Below are 18,107 nucleotides of genomic sequence, written 5' to 3' on the forward strand. Positions count from 1 at the left end.
CACTTTGTAGACCAGGCTGGCCTCGAACTCAGAAATCCACCTGCCTCTGCCTCCCGAGTGCTGGGATTAAAGGCGTGCGCCACCATGCCCGGCCATTTTTGGTTTTTTTTTTTTTTTTGGTGGGCTCATGCTTTGGGTTCTGCTGGAAGGACTTAGTGGCGACCCGCGTGGTGCTTACACTTTTAACAGCTGCTGTATGGGAAGACTGGGAGGTGGTGGAGGGGAAGGAAGGAAGGAAGGAAGGAAGGAAGGAAGGAAGGAAGGAAGGAAGGAAGGAAGAAAGGAAGGAAATTGACCTTATCCTTCTTAAAATCAAAAGGCCCCAAGTCAAAAAGCCATCTCTCTGAGCTTAATCCCATCAGGCAACAGGGGCAGGAAGAGGCAGCAGGTCTTGCAGGGGCCCTGGTCTCTCTCCTCCTGTCACTCAAATCTCTAGAAAGATCCACTGGGGGCACTGGGCACCCTCGAGGGGCAGCACGGCCATGCAGTGGACAGGATGGGACAGCGGCCACCCAGGAATGCAGCAAAGTATCGGAAGATGCATCAGCATGGGGGCTGCCAAGGGCCTCGGTCCTAAGCCCCATGGAGGACAAGGGACCTTTCCCAGCCCTCCACCAGAAGGGCACCACCCAGGGCGCCGACCCCTACCTGGATCTCCTCCTGGTACATCTTCAGACTCAGGTCACTTTTGGTTCTCGATCGCCGTCCCAGAAACACCATGGAATTTTGCTAGGGAGGAATGGAGGCTGTGGAGTGTGTGTGTGTGTGTGGCATGGACTCACCTAGGAGCGGGCCACGGAGGCTGCTGCTCCTATCCTATTGACGTCTCTGCGTGGGTGGCAGGCCCCGCCCCCTCCACAATCTGCAGAGCCTGTGGCCCCTTACCTGGTATTTCTCCATCTGAGAGAGGGTGTCCAGTAGCCGGGTCACGTCAGAGGAGGTGCCTCGCTCCTCACGATAAAGCTCCAGAACGGCCATAAGCTCCTCCTTGGACATTTCCTTCTCGATGACGATGCCACCGTCCACTGAGGGTAGGGAGAGCCAGGTCCCATAACCGCTTTCCCTCCCAAGCGGTGGTTCTTTCCTCCCCCTCCCCTCACTAACAGGGTGCGCGCGTCAGGAAGGTACTATGTCTAGCCAACCGCTTGCAGGGACACAGCATCAGGGAGAGCAGGGTGTGGTAATCTCAGTATTAGGGTATGGAGAGTGCATGGACCACCTCAAGGCCGGCTTTGGCTGCTTAGCAAGTCTGAGGCCAGCCCGGGCTACATGAGCACCCATCTCACAGAGAGAGGCTTGAAGAGAAGGTCTTCAACAGAAAACAGAGAAGCGTCAGGCGGCATCGAGGATGAAGAGATTTGAGGACCATTTATATAGCAAGACTCTAATCATACACGTTGGTGTGCATATGTAAAATCAACTTGCTTGCTATCACACCGATTTAACAACAGGGAGGGAGGAACGGGAGGTCTTCTCTGCTCTTGGATTCCTTTCCTTTCTTCAGTTTGGGGTTGCAAGCCCGGGAGGGGGGTGAGGGGGGGCTTTGTACACGCTGCGCACAGCAACACTGAGCCGCCACGCAGCTAAGCGTGAAGACTGTGCATGCAGGAAGCAGCGAGCACAGCCAGCTCCACTGGGCTGCAGAAGGGACGCTGTCCACCTCTGCCGTGAACCGTTCATGGCCGGAATGGGGATCTGTGGTGGTCTGAGTGTATTACAGAGAAACGCGGCTGCACCGAAGGCTCACACCGGGAGTCGCGAGCTGGGGGTGTAGTATAGGGAAACGTGGCACTGGCTGTCCCTCTGCCCTGGCTCCTAGTAAGCGCTGGTCAGAGTCTGTACAGGGTTGGGAGGGAGATAATGGGCAGCTCCTTCCACGGCAGGATCAAGGGATGGCAGCTACTTGTTATACGTTTAGGAACCGTAGGCATTTTTCCATTAGATTTCTAGCCACGGATACAAATGAGACCTGGACAGACAAGGCAAACGCAGGAGCTGATCTGCTGTGGTGGAGACCGCAAGGCCCAGGAGACAGACAGCGGGGACGGCGGGGCGCGGCAGATGGCCAGCGGGGCAGCCAGCGCTCGGGACATGACACCCATACAGACCTTCCGAGTCCTGGCTCTTGCGGCTGTAGTTCATGCGGAAGACGAAGGCCTCCAGGATGAAGGCCACAATAATGGTCATCACCACCTGGCCGGAGAGAGGCAGTGTGTGTGTGGGGAGTCGTGGCCCCGTTAGATGAGGCCCTTCCTCAGACAGGGACGGGGGTAGGGGCGAGCATAGCTGTGGCGACACCTACCATGGTCACTATGTAAAAGGTCATGAAGTACAGGCGGCTCCAGTGGGACGTCTGCGAGGTGACGCCTTCCTGGAGGGGGGCAGTGAGTGAGTGAGTGAGTGAGTTCGTGGACAGCACGGGCCACCAGGCCACCATCTTCTGTGTCTGTCAGCCCAGGCCCTCCCTGGGGGCGTGGGGCCCTGAGGCAAGGGCCTCTTGCTCCTCTGATCTGAGCATTTCTTTCTGTAGTAGCATCAGACCCCAGCCCTCTCCTGCGTGGCTGACTGGAGCCTAGGCCAGCACAGAGAGTCTCCAGCAGGAGAGAATTTAAGGAATGGGAGGTGGGGTGGTAGGAAGGAAACCCCTCCCACCCAATACTCTCTTTGCTTTATTTTAGAGTCCGTGGTTCTGCCTCAGCCTCCCAAGCAGCTGACAACCACGGGTTCACACCACAAGGCCTGGCGTGGCACACTGCTGACCAATAGTCAGATACCCAGAGCCTGTCAGGGGGCACAGGGAGGGGAGACAGCCAGCAGCACAGAGCTAAGGGGGTGGTGCCACCTCAGGGGGACAGGAGGCTTCCACTAGAGCATGATAAAGGACCCCACATTCTGTGAGGATGGGAAGAGAAATCATGTGTGTGTGTTGGGGGGAGGGGGCAGAGCTTACCATGATGATGTACCAATTGTTGACAACGGTGAGCTCAAACAAGGTCACTGCAGGGGAAGAGGGGGTAGCCTCAGGCCAATGTCAAAGGCCCCCTCAGTCCCTTAGTAGGAGGCCTGCCACCCAACCTCTCCCCCAAAAGGGATGCCCTTTGACTAAAGAGCCCATGGTGGGCTATCTCAGGCTAAGGCTGGTATTGAGGAGAGGCCACGCCCTGCAAAAGGCTTTCAAAAGGAACCAGGGAGCAGAGAGGAGCCCCGGGACCTGTCAGGGGCTGCATGGCTATTGAAATGGCAGCATCCCTGCCCCATAGCCCCTGCTGACACTGAGGCACACCACGCCACGTTGACACTGCAGCCCTCCAGCTAGGGCCTCTTATCCCTCTGTCACTGTGAGGTCTGGTGCCTGGGCGAGCCTGGATCTGCCTGTCCTACAATCGCACAGCATTGCTGTAGAAGGGACCCCCAGTGGGGCTGAAGAGATGGCTCAGTGGTTAAGAGCACTGACCGCTCTTCCGAAGGTTCAATTCCCAGCAACCACATGGTGGCTCACAACCATCTGTGATGGGATCTGATGCCCTCTTCTGGCAGGTCTGAAGGGAGCAAGAATGTGCTCATATACATAAAATAAACTTTAAAGAAAAAAAAAAAAAAGGACCCCAGGAAGGGCTCCCAAGGGGCCAGGGAAGGAGGGAGGCCTTACAGCAACTCTGAGCCGGACTAAGGCCGGGAGTACCCTCTAGGACTCACTCACCAAAGCTGTTGAGGATGTTGTCAAAGTTGTTGAGATAGTAGTAGCCTTCCTCTACCTTGGTCTTATTGCCCACAGTGTGGTTGATGAACCGGTAGGCATCGGCCACCGTGCTGGTGCTAACGAGGGAGACAAGAGGGTTACAAGACAGGAGGGTTACAAGATGACTAACCACCTTCCCTGGGACAGGAATGCAAATCAAGGTCTGGCTAGGGGTCTCCTTGCCTCTCTGAGCCACCCGTATCCTGCCCCATGCACCATCACTGGACGTGTCTGCAACCTGCCGTGGAGGAGGGGGAGGAGGTGGTTAAGATGGGGGCCTCTGGGGCACTACCCATGTGTCCTTGCTTTGACCCAGTTGCTCCACTTGGAGGGGACCCTCTTTGCCACACTCCAGCTTTATACTCCTCTGCCATTTGTAAGAGTTAGGTGCCCATGACACCAGGGAGCTCACCAGCCAGCTCATTAGAAGGCTGTGTCTTGTGCCCCCAGCCTGATAGATGCATGGACCATGATGGAGGACTAGAATGTGCTATGGTGACATTGTTATGGGCTCGTACTGGCTGGTTCTGTGTGTCAGCTTGACACAAGCTGGAGTTATCACAGAGAACTCCATGGGGAGAAGCCTCCATGAGATCCAGCTGTAAGGCATTTTCTCACTTCATGATCAAGGCGGGAGGGCCCATTGTGCGTGGTGTCATCCTTGGGCTGGTAGTCTGGGGTTCTATAAGAGAGCAAGCTGAACAAGCCAGGGGAAGCAAGCCAGTAAGCAGCACCCCTCCATGGCCTCTGCATCAGCTTCTGCTTCCTGACCTACTTGAGTTCCAGTCCTGACTTCCTTTGGTGATAAACAGCAGTGTGGAAAGTGTAAGCTGAATAAACCCTTTCCTCCCCAACTCGCTTCTTGGTCGTGATGTTTGCACAGGAATAGAAACTCTGACTATGACGGGGCTCTCAGTGCAGCCATCTGCTGGATACATACAAGGGTCACTGGTAGCCTATCAGCGCCAAGGCTGCATGGGCAGTCTTAACTGGACACAGCGATGGTGGATCATGTTCATTTCCTTTTGGAGGGGAGGGGAAGGGGAAAGGCCACAGAGGTGTCACCCTCTCTCTTCATTCCTCAGCCCTGCAACCTTCTTGCCATGTGTCATCTCTCTGGTCTCTTACCAGGTCCCGGTGTCTCCTGGGGTCTATCAGGGGTGAGGGCTGCTCTGGTTCTGGGGAGGGGGGTGTATCAACTGAGGCCTGAGCTAGGGACAAGTGACGCTGGCTCCCATACTGTCACTCAGCTCCTTGTGCCCAGCCTAGCAGTAAAGCCCATTCTGGGCAGGCCCAGAGCCTCCCGGGCCACTCACTTGCAGCAGTTGGGGGTCAGCCGCCCGTTGAAGAACTCCATGCCCACGATGGCGAAGGAATAGTAGAAGGTGAGCAGCGTAAGGCCAAGGCTGGGGAGGCAGAGGGACAGGGGTGGTCAGGGCGGGAGGGAGGGGACGGGGGCAGCTGCAGCGCGTCCTGGTCTCCCCTGGTCTCCCGGCACTGACTGCGGGAGGCATGCCCCTAGCCCTGGCCGAGTGACCATCGCAAAGTGTCTGTGGGGGAGGGGCCGCGTGGCTCACGGTGGGGGACGCTAGGGACAGATGCCCCTTGACCAGAGATGCACCCCTTACCTGTGAAGGTAGGCTCACAGGTGACCCCTTACCTGTGAACGTAGACACAGGTGGTAAGTCGACAGCTCCCTGCCCTCCCCGCTAGACAGTTCAGCCAGGCCAGTGCTGCCGAGGGGACCCGCAGGGTCCAGATTTCTGTCTCTTTGAAGACCACCCCCAAGCCCCTTAATCCGGCCTTCCTGAGATTCCTCCTTGTTCCCATTTCCCCGGATCCCTACATGAGCCTTGTGTGGCCTGGACCTGCGGGCCGAGAGGTGGGCAGTACCTGGCCATCCGCGGCAGCAGCTCGAACATGGTGTCCAACACGTTGCGGTAGCGTTTCTTCAGTTTAAATAACCTGAACAACAAGAACAGCATTGCTGGGACTGCAGAGGCTGGGGCATGGCCACACTGCCCCTTCCTCAGACGGGCCAGAACCTTGTAAGCCCTCCTCTCCCTACAGTAAGACAAGGCTGAGAAACCTTGTGCAGCTGAGCTCACTTCCCTGGGGAACTCATAAACTGTGGCACTGGATGGGACAGTCCTGGGACACTGGGGCACAGACTGGGCTAGCCTCATCATATCATGCTGGTTAAAAAAAAAAAATGCATCAAGTCCCCTACTGGAGTGGACAGATGAAGCCAGCAGCTCTGGTAACATGACAAGCTCGGGAAATGGGGTGCGCAATTGGGACAAGCTCAGGAAATGGGGTGCACAATCAACAGCTCTAGTTGGCCTGGAAGGAAGGCAGAGTGGGGACATAGTAGGCAGACATGGCAGCCCTGACTCCTGAGTCTCCAAAAGTCCAAGCCCCAGGAAGGCATATATATGTTAAGTGGGACCCGAAAAAGCTGGGCAGCAGGAACAAAGTGCCCAGGAACATAGGTTGAAACAGGAACACATAACCACCAGGGACATCCCTCTAGTCCCTCAAAGGTAAGATGCCCTGACTAAAGACTGGGCAAGTAGGCAGTGTGGCTCTCCCTGGGCTGCAGGCTGGGTCATTCTGCCCATCGAGAGCACTGTGTGCCCCTATCCTGAATAGCTCAAGCTAAAGATAGCCGCCCCCCCCCCCGCCAGCAGCTGGCAAAATCTCATGAGCTAATCCCAAGGGTCCCCAGACCTCAATGCCCACCCATTACCCTCTCCTCAAGCCCTGCAGGTCACCTCAGCAGCTGAAGGGGACGCAGGACCACAATGAAATAGAAGGGTTCCATGTTGAGCGTCAGTGCAAGCAGTCCCAGGAAGGCGAATGCTGTGACCGAGAAATCGAACCTGGGGCGGGGGAAGGAGCCAGTTTGTTGGTGACAGTCTAGGCTTCCCTTCCACAATCCCCTCCCGCAGTCCTGCTCTTAGATGGCTTCCATGGCGACCTGACCGGCCACAGCATACAGTGGGGCTTGCGCCTGCCAGGTGTGCTCAGGTCTGAGAGTCACCCTTGGGTGTTCTGACCCTGGGGACGCATGTGCCTGAAAATTGCCTCTGTGGACGGTATGCTACTCTAAGGACAGGGCAGAAGCCTTGGCCTCGGTAGCCCCTAGATTGCTGGCCACACTGAGAAACTGAAGGCAGGACTCAAGACACACCAGGCAGGCACGGGCCCCACTCTTCTTGTGTGGCACGGTGCCTGGGATGGGACCCTCATGTGTGACACGCAAACTTGTAGCCCATTTGTCTTTTGCTCCTCTGTGTGTGTGTGTGTGTGTGTGTGTGTGTATCCCCTTTGGTATGGTGTCTCTGTGTTGCTTAGGCAGAATTTGGACTTCTGGGTTCAAGGGATAAGCCTTCTACCCTACCCTAAGTGGAGATGACAGTGGGGCCCTGCCACCCTGATTTCTTCCCGCTCTAGCTGGTTGTATTTTGATGACCCAAGTCCTCGTGAGTGTGGTCTGGTTTTGCCACACCGGCTCTGCCACACTGGCTCTACCCCATGGCTTTTTTCTACTGCCAGCCAAGGGGAGGTGACACCTTCTGTGGCCCTTGTGAAAGAGATGAGGTTTGATGACTAGGAAAAGCCAGCTCTGGGGACAGTGGGGATCAATGGGGACTGGTGTGGGTGGCCCCAGAGGCCTTAGGTAAAATCACCAGAATGGTCTTGGATCACAGGCAGACAGATCTTGCTGTCCTCTGCACCTCCAGGGGTGTCCCCAAAGCCACCTGACCTTTGGTTGTGGGGAGGACGGCCGACATGGACACCTCTGCCTCAGGGTGACCGTGTGTTCTACTCACAGGTTCCATCCAGAGGACAGGTACTCCACAGGGCCCAGGCCAGCCACCTTCATGAACAGTTCAACTCCATAGACTAAGACAAGAGGGAGAAGACAGGAGCTGATCTGGGCTCTCCCCAGCCCACTGGGGGAAAAAGCCAGCTAGAAGCCAGGCTGAGGGACATGTTGAGGGGCCAGCTAGAAGCCAGGCTGAGGGACACGTTGAGGGGCCAGCTGGAGGTAAAACTGAGGGACATGGTGGGAGCCAGCTAGAAGCAAGGCTGATACGTGGTGGATCACCTTGTATGACCAGGGGCCAATAAGAAGTACATGGGTTGGACTAGAGAGATGGCTCAGCCGTTAAGAGCACTGACTGCTCTTCCAGAGGTCCTGAGTTCAATTCCCAGCACCACATGGTGGCTCATAACCATCTGTAATAGGATCTGATGCCCTCTTCTGGTGTGTCTGAAGATAGCTACAGTGTCCTCATATACATAAAATGAATAAATAAATCTTTTTTTAAAAAATGCATGGATTTAAAGCAGGGTAAAGGGGTCAGACTAAACCTCTAAGATGGGGGTCCTTCTAGGTTGTTTTAGGGAAGGGCTATGAAATGCTGTAGCCGATCAAAACCCTCACAGTTGGGTTAAGCCAGCAGCCAAGCAGAGTCAGGCAGCACACTTACTGGTAAGAAACACAAGGTAACTCCAGGGCACATGCTTCGAGGTGAAATTCCCGCCTAGAAGACAAAGAAGTGACAGACGTGGTGGTTGCAGTCAGCCGGGGAGGGGGGGGCAGAGGGGGGTAGGGCCTCTGAGTAAAGCAGGGAGGGGGCCCAGGTGGAGCTCACCTTTCAACATGAATGTCTCCACCAGGATCCAGACACCATTGACAGCCACCACCAAGTCTGGGATAGAGAAGCCATGAGAGGGAGTCAGAGGGATGGGTCAGCCGGCCTGCAGGGCTATGGGCAGGACCCCCCTGGGGAGTGAACGGAGGTGGGGGGGGCACACATCATTACTGAAGGATTCCCACTTCTGCTTGGAGATCTCGCTGTGGACCAGCATCAATCAGGGAATCCCTTTGGGAAACAGGAAGGAGTGGCTGACCTTTTTTTTTTTTTTTTTGGTTTTTCGAGGCAGGGTTTCTCTGTGTAGCCTTGGCTGTCCTGGAACTCACGATGTAGACCAGGCTGGCCTCGAACTCAGAAATCCGCCTACCTCTGCCTCCCGAGTGCTGGGATTAAAGGCGTGCGCCACCACGCCCGGCTTGTGGCTGACCTTCTTAAAGCTTTTAAAGATTTATTTATTTTATTTATGAGCACACTGAAGCTGTCTTCAGACATCCCAGAAAAGGGCATCAGATCTCATTACGGATGGTCGTGAGCCACCATGTGGTTGCTGGGATTTGAACTCAGGACCTCTGGGAAGAGCAGTCAGTGCTCTTAACCGCTGAGCCATCTCTCCAGCCCCTCTTAAAGCTTTTTTTTTAAAAATATTTTATTTATTTATTTATTTATTTATTTATTTATTATATGTAAGTACACTGTAGCTGTCTTCAGATGCACCAGAAGAGGAAGTCAGATCTCATTTCAGGTGGTTGTGAGCCACCAGGTGGTTGCTGGGATTTGAACTCTAGACCTTTGGAAGAGCAGTCGGGTGCTCTTTCCCACTGAGCCATGTCACCAGCCCCCCTCTAAAGCTTTTAAACAACAGAAAAATAGCCAAAATATAAGTCAGCCACTGGGAGATACAGGATAGTCTCTATACCTTACTTGAACATATTTTGTTCTAAAAGTATGATTTGAAGCCATATAAATATGCTATGGAATTATGATATGAAGTTCAATGAGATCAGGGAAGCCCTAAAGATCTGAAATAAAATGAAATAAAGATGGGCAGTATAGTGACATACACCTTTCATCCCCACACCTGGGAAATCAGAGACAGGAGGATTTCTGTGAGTCCAGACCAGCCAGGGTTATACAGTGAGAGCCTGTCTCAGAACAAGAAAAGGTTTGGCAACCTGCCCACATATAGAGAAAAGAACTTTCTCTGCGGGCCTGACGCACGCTAAGCAAACGTGTCCCTAGGTGGCACTCCAGCGACACAGTCCTGTGGTGGGGCTGCTGCTGGGACCCTGGGACAAAGGTCACACATGCTTGTGATGCTTGGGACCCTCGGGTTAAGATTGTGAATCAAGATATGTCATAGTAGTGGGGTTAGGTAAAAAAGTCCCTGGGGTTGAAAATCTGAAGCACCAGCTGGGCCATGGTGGCTCACACCTTTGATCCCAGCACTTAGGAGGCAGAGGCAGGCAGATTTTTGTGAGTTCAAGGCCAGCCTGGTCTACAGAGCTAGCTCCAGGACAGCCAAGGCTACTCAAAGAAAATCTACAGGGAAGGTGTGTTTCTATGGGTTTCTGCCTCCACACTTCCAATCGGACCTCGGGATAAAACGATCACCTTCACCAGTAAGTACTAAGTCAATAGTAAATGAACAAACGAAACCCGGGCGGTGTCTGCAGAAAGCCCGGGGACAGTCAGGGCCAGGCAGTGAGCCCTCTATCCCTCAGACTGTGGCCTCTGATCATTATTTCTCCTCGGAAGAAGTCAGAGAGCTTCCCTAGGGCACTGCCCCACCCAGCCCCTTCTGGCTGTCGTGTACGTGAGATGTGCTGGGGACTTGAACAGTTGTTCTGCTCACTCCGTGCGATGCTGCGGGAACCGAGGACTTCCTGCATGGCCGGTGAACACTCTACCACCAAGTGCTATTTCCAGCCCCTGAATTTTTTTTTTTCTTCAGATAAGAGCTTGCTGTTGGGCCAGGCTGGCCTCGAACTTGTGACAATCACCCAGCCTCCCTAGTGCTGGGACTACAGTCATGAGCTACCACACTCTGCTAGGTTCCCCGCTCCCCAACTGGTTTACGTGTTGAGAATTACATGTTGCTGTGAGTACCACATCACCATAGGACTCTGCACTGAAGTTCCAAATTAAAAGGACTTAGGTATGTAGGGGGACAGGCAGAGCGAAAACAGACCCGCTTCCTTAACTAAGCAGGGTGACAGACTCACGTCTGCTGAGGAAGCGTCCTTAAACAGGAGGGGCCCTATCAACACTGTGGTCCCAGAGGGCTGGGGTCTGCAACAGAGACTCAGAACTGAAGTGAGGGACTGAAGTAAGGGAGCAGAGGGCCAGGAAGTGACTGCACGTGATCGCTTCTGCACATAGTAAGTTTGGTGATCTGGGCGTGCCTAGATCTCAGAATTTTGCTTTTTTTTTTTTTTTTTTTTTTTTTGGAAGAATTGGGGGGGGAAAACCCAGGGGTTGGGTTTTTTTTTTTTTTTTTTTTTTTTTTTTTTTTTGTTTGGAGAAGTACTGGGGACAGAACCCAGTGCTTGGCGTTTTCTGGATCTTTTGTCTCTCTACCTTCAAGAATGAAGGGCTCAGGAGCACAGGGGCCCAGAGCTGCGATGGGTCACACTTACACATGAAATACTGGAAGGCCTTGGAATTCACAAGGATGTTAATCCCTGTTTGAAGAGAAGAAAATGTAAAGGTTAGAGGGCCCAAGGTAGGCTGGGCATGGGTGCCCTAGCACTCAGGAGACAGAGGCAGGCGGATCTCTGAGTTCGAGGCCAGCCTGGTCTACAGAGTGAGTTCCGGGACAGCCAAGGCTATGCAGAAAAACCCTTTCTCAAAAGAAAACAAACATAGCCCTTGACTGAAAGGTGACTATCCCATGAAGAACTGCGGGCATCTGTCTTAACGCTCTTTTACTTAGTTTTTGAAATGAGGTTTGCTATGTGGTCCAGAATGACCGCAAACCTGCCATCTTCCTGTCTGAACCTCTGCAGTGCTGCGGTCACGGGTGCCCACCTGGCCCTTGGATTTTGAATTACTGATCAGGGTCTTTCCTGGTCCTTCCTGGCTTCTTTCCCAGCTTGGTTCCACACACTCACCTTTGAAGATGAGGAAGGCTGTCCGGGGAAGCTCATCAAACCAATGCTGTCTGTTCTTCTTTGTCTGTAGTGCAGAGGACCCAGGGGAGAAGAGGTTAGGCCCAGGGACCAGAACCTAGCCCAGACCTCCACAGGGCCCGGCCTCCCACTCTTGCTGCTAAACTTGGAACAGCAGTAACATTTAGGGATCTAGATGATAAACTGGACATCTGGGGTCCATGTATGGATCACATTTGCATATGGCTCATCTCTCTGAGAAGCCTTGGGAAGGTTGGGTCACGGGGTCTGGATTCCGGTTGTGGCTGAGGTCCATGCACCACTGAAGGCTGAGTTGCCCTCCTCACTTGCTGGATACGAATGCAGGGACACACTCACCTTCCACTGCAGAGCAGCGACTTCGTAAATATCATAGAAGTCCTTCAGGCTGTCACAAGCAAAGTGAAAGGATGGTCACAGGCAGGGCCTGTCACACACGTTGACACCCACCCTCTGCCTCTCCCAGGAAGATGGATACCTTATGGGACCTAGCCCTGAGCCAGGGCTCTCACCTGTAGTGGCCTGATCTCCAGGGGCTATGATTACTCAGGCCACACTGACCACCTCTGACCTGCAGAGGCTGCCCCTGAGGGCAAGAGAGGCCTCCGGGGGAATGACAGAGTAATGAGCCTGCTGCCCTCACTTTCACAGCAGGGAAAACCCAGCTGAGAGGGCGGCACCCTTGCACTTACTGGCCTCAAGGCCAGCACCGACTTCTCTCTGGCTCAGTCCCTCCAAGCTCTGGTGCGCATGTGCATGTGCGTGTGCGTGTGCATGTGTGTGTGTGTGTGTGTGTGTGTGGAGGGGGATGCTTTCCTTTAGGTCAGAGGACAACTCTCAGGGGTTCTCTACTTCTACCATGTGGGTCCCAGGAATGAAACTCAAGTCGTCAGACTTGGCAAAGGCACTTTTATCTGCTGAGCCATCTCACCCTCTCCTGTGTTGTTGTTATTATTATTATTATTGACAAGATCTGAAAAAGTCCAAGCTGGCCTCAAACTCTTTTCATACCTGAGGGAGGCATTAAGTTTCCAATCCTCCTGCCTCAGGCCTTAGAGACATGCATCAGCAGCACACCCAGCTTCAAACGTTTCTCTATCTCAGGGATAGGACTGAAACAGACTACTGTTTGGCTTCTAAGAGATTACCAAGGAACACGACCATGTAAGAGTCGTGGTGTGATCTGCATCTCTCCAAGGCTTCCCTGCATCTATCTCCTAATGCCCAGAACAGCTTTGCTATGGGACGGAAAGGTCTGGCTGTGTGGCCCAGACGTGGTACCCAACTCTCTCTTTCTTTTTTTCTTTTTTCTTTTTTTTTTTAAAGATTTATTTATTTATATGTAAGTACACTGTAGCTGTCTTCAGACACACCAGTCGAGCACATCAGATCTCCTTACAGATGGTTGTGAGTCACCAGGTGCTTGCTGGGATTTGCACTCAGGACCTTCAGAAGAGCAGTCAGTGCTCTTAACCGCTGAGCCATCTCTCCAGCCCCCCAGACCCCTGGCTCTTACCTGAGCAGAGGCGTGTTGCTCTGGTTTAAGGCCTTGAAAGTCAGGAAGCGTTCTCTTGCACTCATCCGGGGTTTGTAGAAGCGCATTAAGCCTTCGAACTGCCTGTAGGAGATGCCAGTCGGCCTCTGCAGGAGAGGGAGGGGAAGGCGGGGACATGAGGACACAGATGGGGGTCCCTGGGGATAGGACCTGCATTTCTCCCATAGGCAACATAACAGCCACAGGGTCACCAGCTCTGCCAAGCCAAATGGTGGTGGTGGTGGGGGGAGAGAATGAAGTCCCTCCCTGTGACCCCGCCCCCACTGCCCTACCCGTTGGTTGGCAAGCAGGCCGTAAGCATGCTGGATGGCGGTCCGTTTGTGCAGCAGCAAAGACTTGAACTTGTGCTTTTCAATGTCGTTGAAGGTGTCGAACACCACAGCCAGGAGCTGTAAAGGGACAAGCATGGCGTCCTTGGCCGCCCTAGGTGAGCCTGCAGGATCCAGGGGTCACCCTCTGTCCCCCATACAGGGCTTTCACTGAGGAAAGCCTCCAGTGGGCTGCACTGCTCGGGACAGGGGTGGGTACTTGGAAGGTGAGGAAAGAAACTGCTGCTCTTTGTACATTTCTCTCCTGAAGTCACCATTGCTGGGTTTTCCCCAGGGCCCTGTCCCTTTCCCCCATAGCTGGCCCCTAGCTGGTCAGAGGAAGGGCCTGGGGAAGAGGCCACATGGACTTCGACCTTGGGGCCTCCTCCTCCTCCTTCCACGGTTACTTTTCCTGTGAGTTACAGCTTCGGGTGAGGCTCCATGAATAGTGGGGAGGAGAAAACCAGAACGCCAGGAGGGAACATTCTAGAACTGCCCCAGAGCAAAATCAGTTTATTAATGAGGGGACAGAGGATGGGGAAGACCTGAGTGACACTCTGTCTTTCTTTCTTTTTCTTTTCTTTTAAAGATTTATTTATTTCATGTATATGAGTACACTGTAGCTGTCTTCAGACACACCAGAAGAGGGCATCGGGTCCCATTACAGATGGTTGTGAGCCGCCATGTGGTTGCTGGGAATTGAACTCAGGACCTCTGGAAGAGCAGTTTTCTTAACTGCTGAGCCATCTCTCCACTCTGTCTTTCAAAGCTGTTCTGAGTGTGTGCTCCTGATCCTTCTAAGGCCACCCACACCCACACACCCCCACACACACACACCTACACACACACACCCTCACACACACTGCTTCCCATGCAGATGGAAGGTGAGTGTGTCTCTACCATAGCCCGCACAGGCAAGACATTTGCGTGTGTGGGCAGACAAGCTTTGTCGTACATTTACTCAGCCCTGTGGCTGGACCGCTCCAAGGAGAGATGAGCTACAGATGAGAATAAGCACAGGAGTGTGGCTGGGTACCAAAAAACCCCCCAACTTACTAAAACTAATTATTGTATGCACACACATGCATGTATGTGTGTGTCTGTGTATGCCGCTGCATGCTACAGTGTGTGTGGGGGGGGGGGGGGGTCAGAGGACAACTTTGGGGGGGGTCTGTCTTTCCTACTCAGGCTGTGAGGCTTGTAGGAAAGTGTCGTTACCTGCTGAGCCCTCTCTCTTAGATTTTGAGACATCTCGCTATATAGCCATGGCTGGTTTGGAACTCGCTATCCCCCTGCTCCACCTCCCATATGCCACGTGGAAATTCTGACTTTCCCTCGTTGTAGTCATCCGACCGTCGGTATCCCAGAGTCCCGCCTGAGGGGAATGCTAAGAGGCACAGGTTTTGCCCGGTCAGCCTGGCAGCATTATGCCGGCCTCTTTCCCTAAAGTTTCCTGGGGCTGTCCACACTCTCATCATGCCTGTGTGATGGAGTCTCTGTGAAAACAGGGTTTGGGGTGCTTCCAGAGAGCCTCGCGTGGGGAGGGAAGCAGGGCGTCCACTGTGCCCACGCAAATCTCCATCTGGACTCCTTGGCAATTCCTTTATGATAAAGCTGCAAACACTTCTCCCTAGTTCTGCGAGTCACTTGAGAAAAGGGCCGAGAAACCCCGACGTGCAGCTAGTGAACTAGAAGCAAAGGAGTCTCCTGGTGCTTACAGCCGCCTGAGGTTCGGAAAGCAAACCCCTTGACCTGTGGGGTCTGGGGCTGTCTGCACATTCTGTGGCCAAAACTTGCTAGAAAACACACACCTGCGTGACCACAGGATGACCTTCAGGGACTGAAGAGCTTGGACCATGGCTGGTCCAGGACCTAAGTACAAACTAGCTACGGTTCTTCACAGCCATTTCCTGTGCATCTCTGCATCGACCTAATGCCTTGGTGGTTATAAAGGAAATCCTTTAGGATGTACGAACAGAGCAGCGATCTAAAGCCTAAGAACTCCCCCAGCCAGCAAAGGAGGTCCACGGCAGAACTTGCCTTCTCCTTAATGGAGTTTCCACCAATGTATTTGAAAATTGTCTTGATTTATGACATCCCTTTGTTCTGTTCAGACAAACTCTCTCGGCAGAGTTACCACAGGAACACGGGGTTTGGGGCAACCTCCGTCTGTGTTCCCGGGCCACGGTCTCCTATCCCCTCAGAGGTCAGTGACAGTGAACTGTGTCACACTGGACTGTATTGGGGACACACCAGTCAGCGTCCGCTCTAGCATTGTTTGCTGGTTGGTGGGGAGAAGCCCCTCACCTTGTGGGGCTTCTTGAGTCTCCCGAGGCCGTGGTGAGAGCAGAGGAGAAGTGTCTGCTTCTCCTGGTGCCTCTCAGTAGCTGACAACTTAAAACCACTACAGGAGACAGTTGGTGTGTTACTTTGTGATGGGAGGGACGGAGGGAGGGAGGGAGGGAGGGAGGGAGGGAGGAAGGAAGGAAGGAAGGAAGGAAGGAAGGAAGGAAGGAAGGAAGGAAGGAAGGAAGGAGAAAAGAACATATTTCTTTTAAGTTTTCAAATCTGCAGATTTCAGGAAACCACACAGACAGAGTATCTCCTCTCCTTGTCTTCCTTTTGTTTTTGTATGTGTGTGCCTGAGTGTACACGTGCACAGCATGTGTGTGCAGGAGCTCTCAGAGGTCAGAAAAAATTGAATCCTGTCATTGTAAGTGCTGGAAACCAAGCCCAGGTCCTCTCCGAGGGCAGTATGTTGCTCAGCCAGCAGAGTGTTTGCCTAACATGAACAAGACCCCCCAGTTCCACCCCCAGCACCACATAAAGCCAAGTGTGGTGGCGCATGCCTGTCATCTCAAATCCAATGGGCTGGGGGTGGTCCAGGGTTATAGAGCCTGGCCTGCATCCGAGAGGATTTAGGTTCGATTTGCAGTACCACAGAACCCAAACGCTACGGGACGCCCTGGTCTCCGCTCACTCTGCTGTCGCTGTGGGTCTTGGCCTAGTGTTGGCTTTTGCCTGTGATGGCAGAAAACATTCCTGGTGGCCCTGAGCCCCAGCCAGTGTCTCTGCAGCATCGGTGTGCACTGGAGCTTCCTGCCCTTCACAGGGTGCAGTGCCAAGTGCTCTGAGCTGTGTGATGATGGGCACACGTGTCCCTGCAAGTCTGACACCCAGCTGCTCCCCCCACCCCCACTCCACCCCCCCACCCCCCCGCACATGACAGTAACAGAACCACACAGCAAGGCAGGCGCTGGATCTACAGCTCTCTCTGCACAGCTCTCTAACTAGCTGGCTCTGTTAGTGCAAAATTTTCACTGTAGGGGTGGGAAAGATCTGGCACCATCTACAAAGTGGAGGCACAAAGCCGGGAGACCCGGCCATCTTCACCGCATTCTGCGGGCGGGCGCCACACCCGACCATCTACTTGGTGTCCCCACATCTCTGTCCGAGGGCCCCACTGCTGCAGTGGGGCCACGAGGGACACTCACCAGGTTCATGATGAAGTACAGCTCAATGGAGAGGTATACAATGAAGAAGACACAGGACCAGGGGTTCCGGGAGTAGGAGGGCATCATGACGTCTGGAAAGCTGTGTGCGTGGGGCAGAGGGTCACCTTAACCTCTAAGGATGCACCTTGCGAGGGACAGCTGCTCCCCTGCACTCCCAGACAGCCCCCTTCCTTCCACCCAGCCCTGTGTGCACTGAGACCGGGGAGGGGGTGCGGGGGAGAAGGGGGGGTGACAGACATCCCTTGGCTGGATGTGGACAGAGGTCAGTGGTGGGAGTGACCCCAGACTTACTTGGCTGTGGTCAGGAGAACAAACAGGTTGACGATGCTGTTCTCCAGGGTGCTGAAGTACTGCAAGGAAAGGGCGGGGATGGTGTTGGCAGGTCTGGACAGTCTCCTCTAGAGCGCCTCTCCCCGTTTCCGCCTCGGAATGCAAGGGGCACCAGGGCAGAGGTGCAGTACACATGGGAGCCTGCGCTATGGAAGAAGCGGGCTACCAACTAAGGGAGGGAGGGAGTTTCCTGGGGGTGGGGGTGGGAGGGGGTCACCTGTCCCTGTGAGAAGCTCCCCTCCTCCACTTTCTCTGCTAGAATGCCCCAATGTTCCAAACCTGATCCCTGGAAGCTTCGTCCATAAGAACAGCAAAGGGGGGGGGTCCCCTTGGCTCTCAAGAAAAGCAGTGGCTCAGGTCTGAGGGGTGGGGACTCTTGGGAATCAGAAACCAGACAGGGTACCCTTCTTAACATGGCCAGGGTCCTCCCAGCTACCCTGTCTGACGGGAAGGCCCCTCCATAGACAAGGGACCAAGAGCTCATTACTTACGGGGTCGGAAGGGTTCGTGGAGAATAAGTAGAAACCTAGAATGTGGTAGAAAAACAGACCAAGGCTGGAGTTAGAGCAGAGCCAGGGGAAGACGCTGGAGGAGGGCACTAGGGTTCGGTGAGGACTGCAGGGCTCTGGAGAACACACGTGCTGGCTAACGGGGGTCATGTCGCTGCGTGCAAGCCTGCTGACACCTAGGCTGCGTGCTGGCTCTGAAAGGTCTATTCTTTAAAAGGGGCTGGAAATCTGTTTATTTTATTTTATTATTGTTGTTGCTGTTGTTGCATAAGATTGACTTTTAAGCTGATGGTTCGAGGTTTTCAAACTAAACAAATTCCAGCAGTGGGCTGGGTCAT

The 18,107-nt window shown here is 53.9% G+C and overlaps 1 protein-coding gene across 3 annotated transcripts in view; it reads right to left on the reverse strand.

Annotated features, from left to right (window-relative positions):
- The window catches only part of Tpcn1 (two pore segment channel 1), a 57,145-nt gene that overhangs the window by 3,027 nt on the left and 36,011 nt on the right, over window positions 1-18,107 (reverse strand). For 2 of the 3 annotated variants that reach the window (XM_021162092.1, XM_021162095.1), the window contains exons 8-27: window positions 17,752-17,786; window positions 17,222-17,280; window positions 16,910-17,009; window positions 13,380-13,496; window positions 13,069-13,193; window positions 11,892-11,940; window positions 11,517-11,580; window positions 11,043-11,087; window positions 8,404-8,460; window positions 8,239-8,292; window positions 7,576-7,648; window positions 6,514-6,621; window positions 5,633-5,704; window positions 5,056-5,145; window positions 3,701-3,816; window positions 2,951-2,997; window positions 2,303-2,371; window positions 2,109-2,193; window positions 886-1,025; window positions 649-729 (exon numbers count right to left, since the gene is read on the reverse strand). In XM_021162092.1, the coding sequence (XP_021017751.1) occupies window positions 649-729; window positions 886-1,025; window positions 2,109-2,193; window positions 2,303-2,371; window positions 2,951-2,997; window positions 3,701-3,816; window positions 5,056-5,145; window positions 5,633-5,704; window positions 6,514-6,621; window positions 7,576-7,648; window positions 8,239-8,292; window positions 8,404-8,460; window positions 11,043-11,087; window positions 11,517-11,580; window positions 11,892-11,940; window positions 13,069-13,193; window positions 13,380-13,496; window positions 16,910-17,009; window positions 17,222-17,280; window positions 17,752-17,786 (1,586 nt within the window). The remainder of the gene's footprint in view (window positions 1-648; window positions 730-885; window positions 1,026-2,108; window positions 2,194-2,302; window positions 2,372-2,950; window positions 2,998-3,700; window positions 3,817-5,055; window positions 5,146-5,632; window positions 5,705-6,513; window positions 6,622-7,575; window positions 7,649-8,238; window positions 8,293-8,403; window positions 8,461-11,042; window positions 11,088-11,516; window positions 11,581-11,891; window positions 11,941-13,068; window positions 13,194-13,379; window positions 13,497-16,909; window positions 17,010-17,221; window positions 17,281-17,751; window positions 17,787-18,107) is intronic. The other variant, XM_021162094.1, reaches the window with a different exon arrangement.

The sequence above is a fragment of the Mus caroli genome, chromosome 5, assembly GCF_900094665.2.
Source record: "Mus caroli chromosome 5, CAROLI_EIJ_v1.1, whole genome shotgun sequence".
NCBI classification, from domain to species: Eukaryota; Metazoa; Chordata; class Mammalia; order Rodentia; family Muridae; genus Mus; species Mus caroli.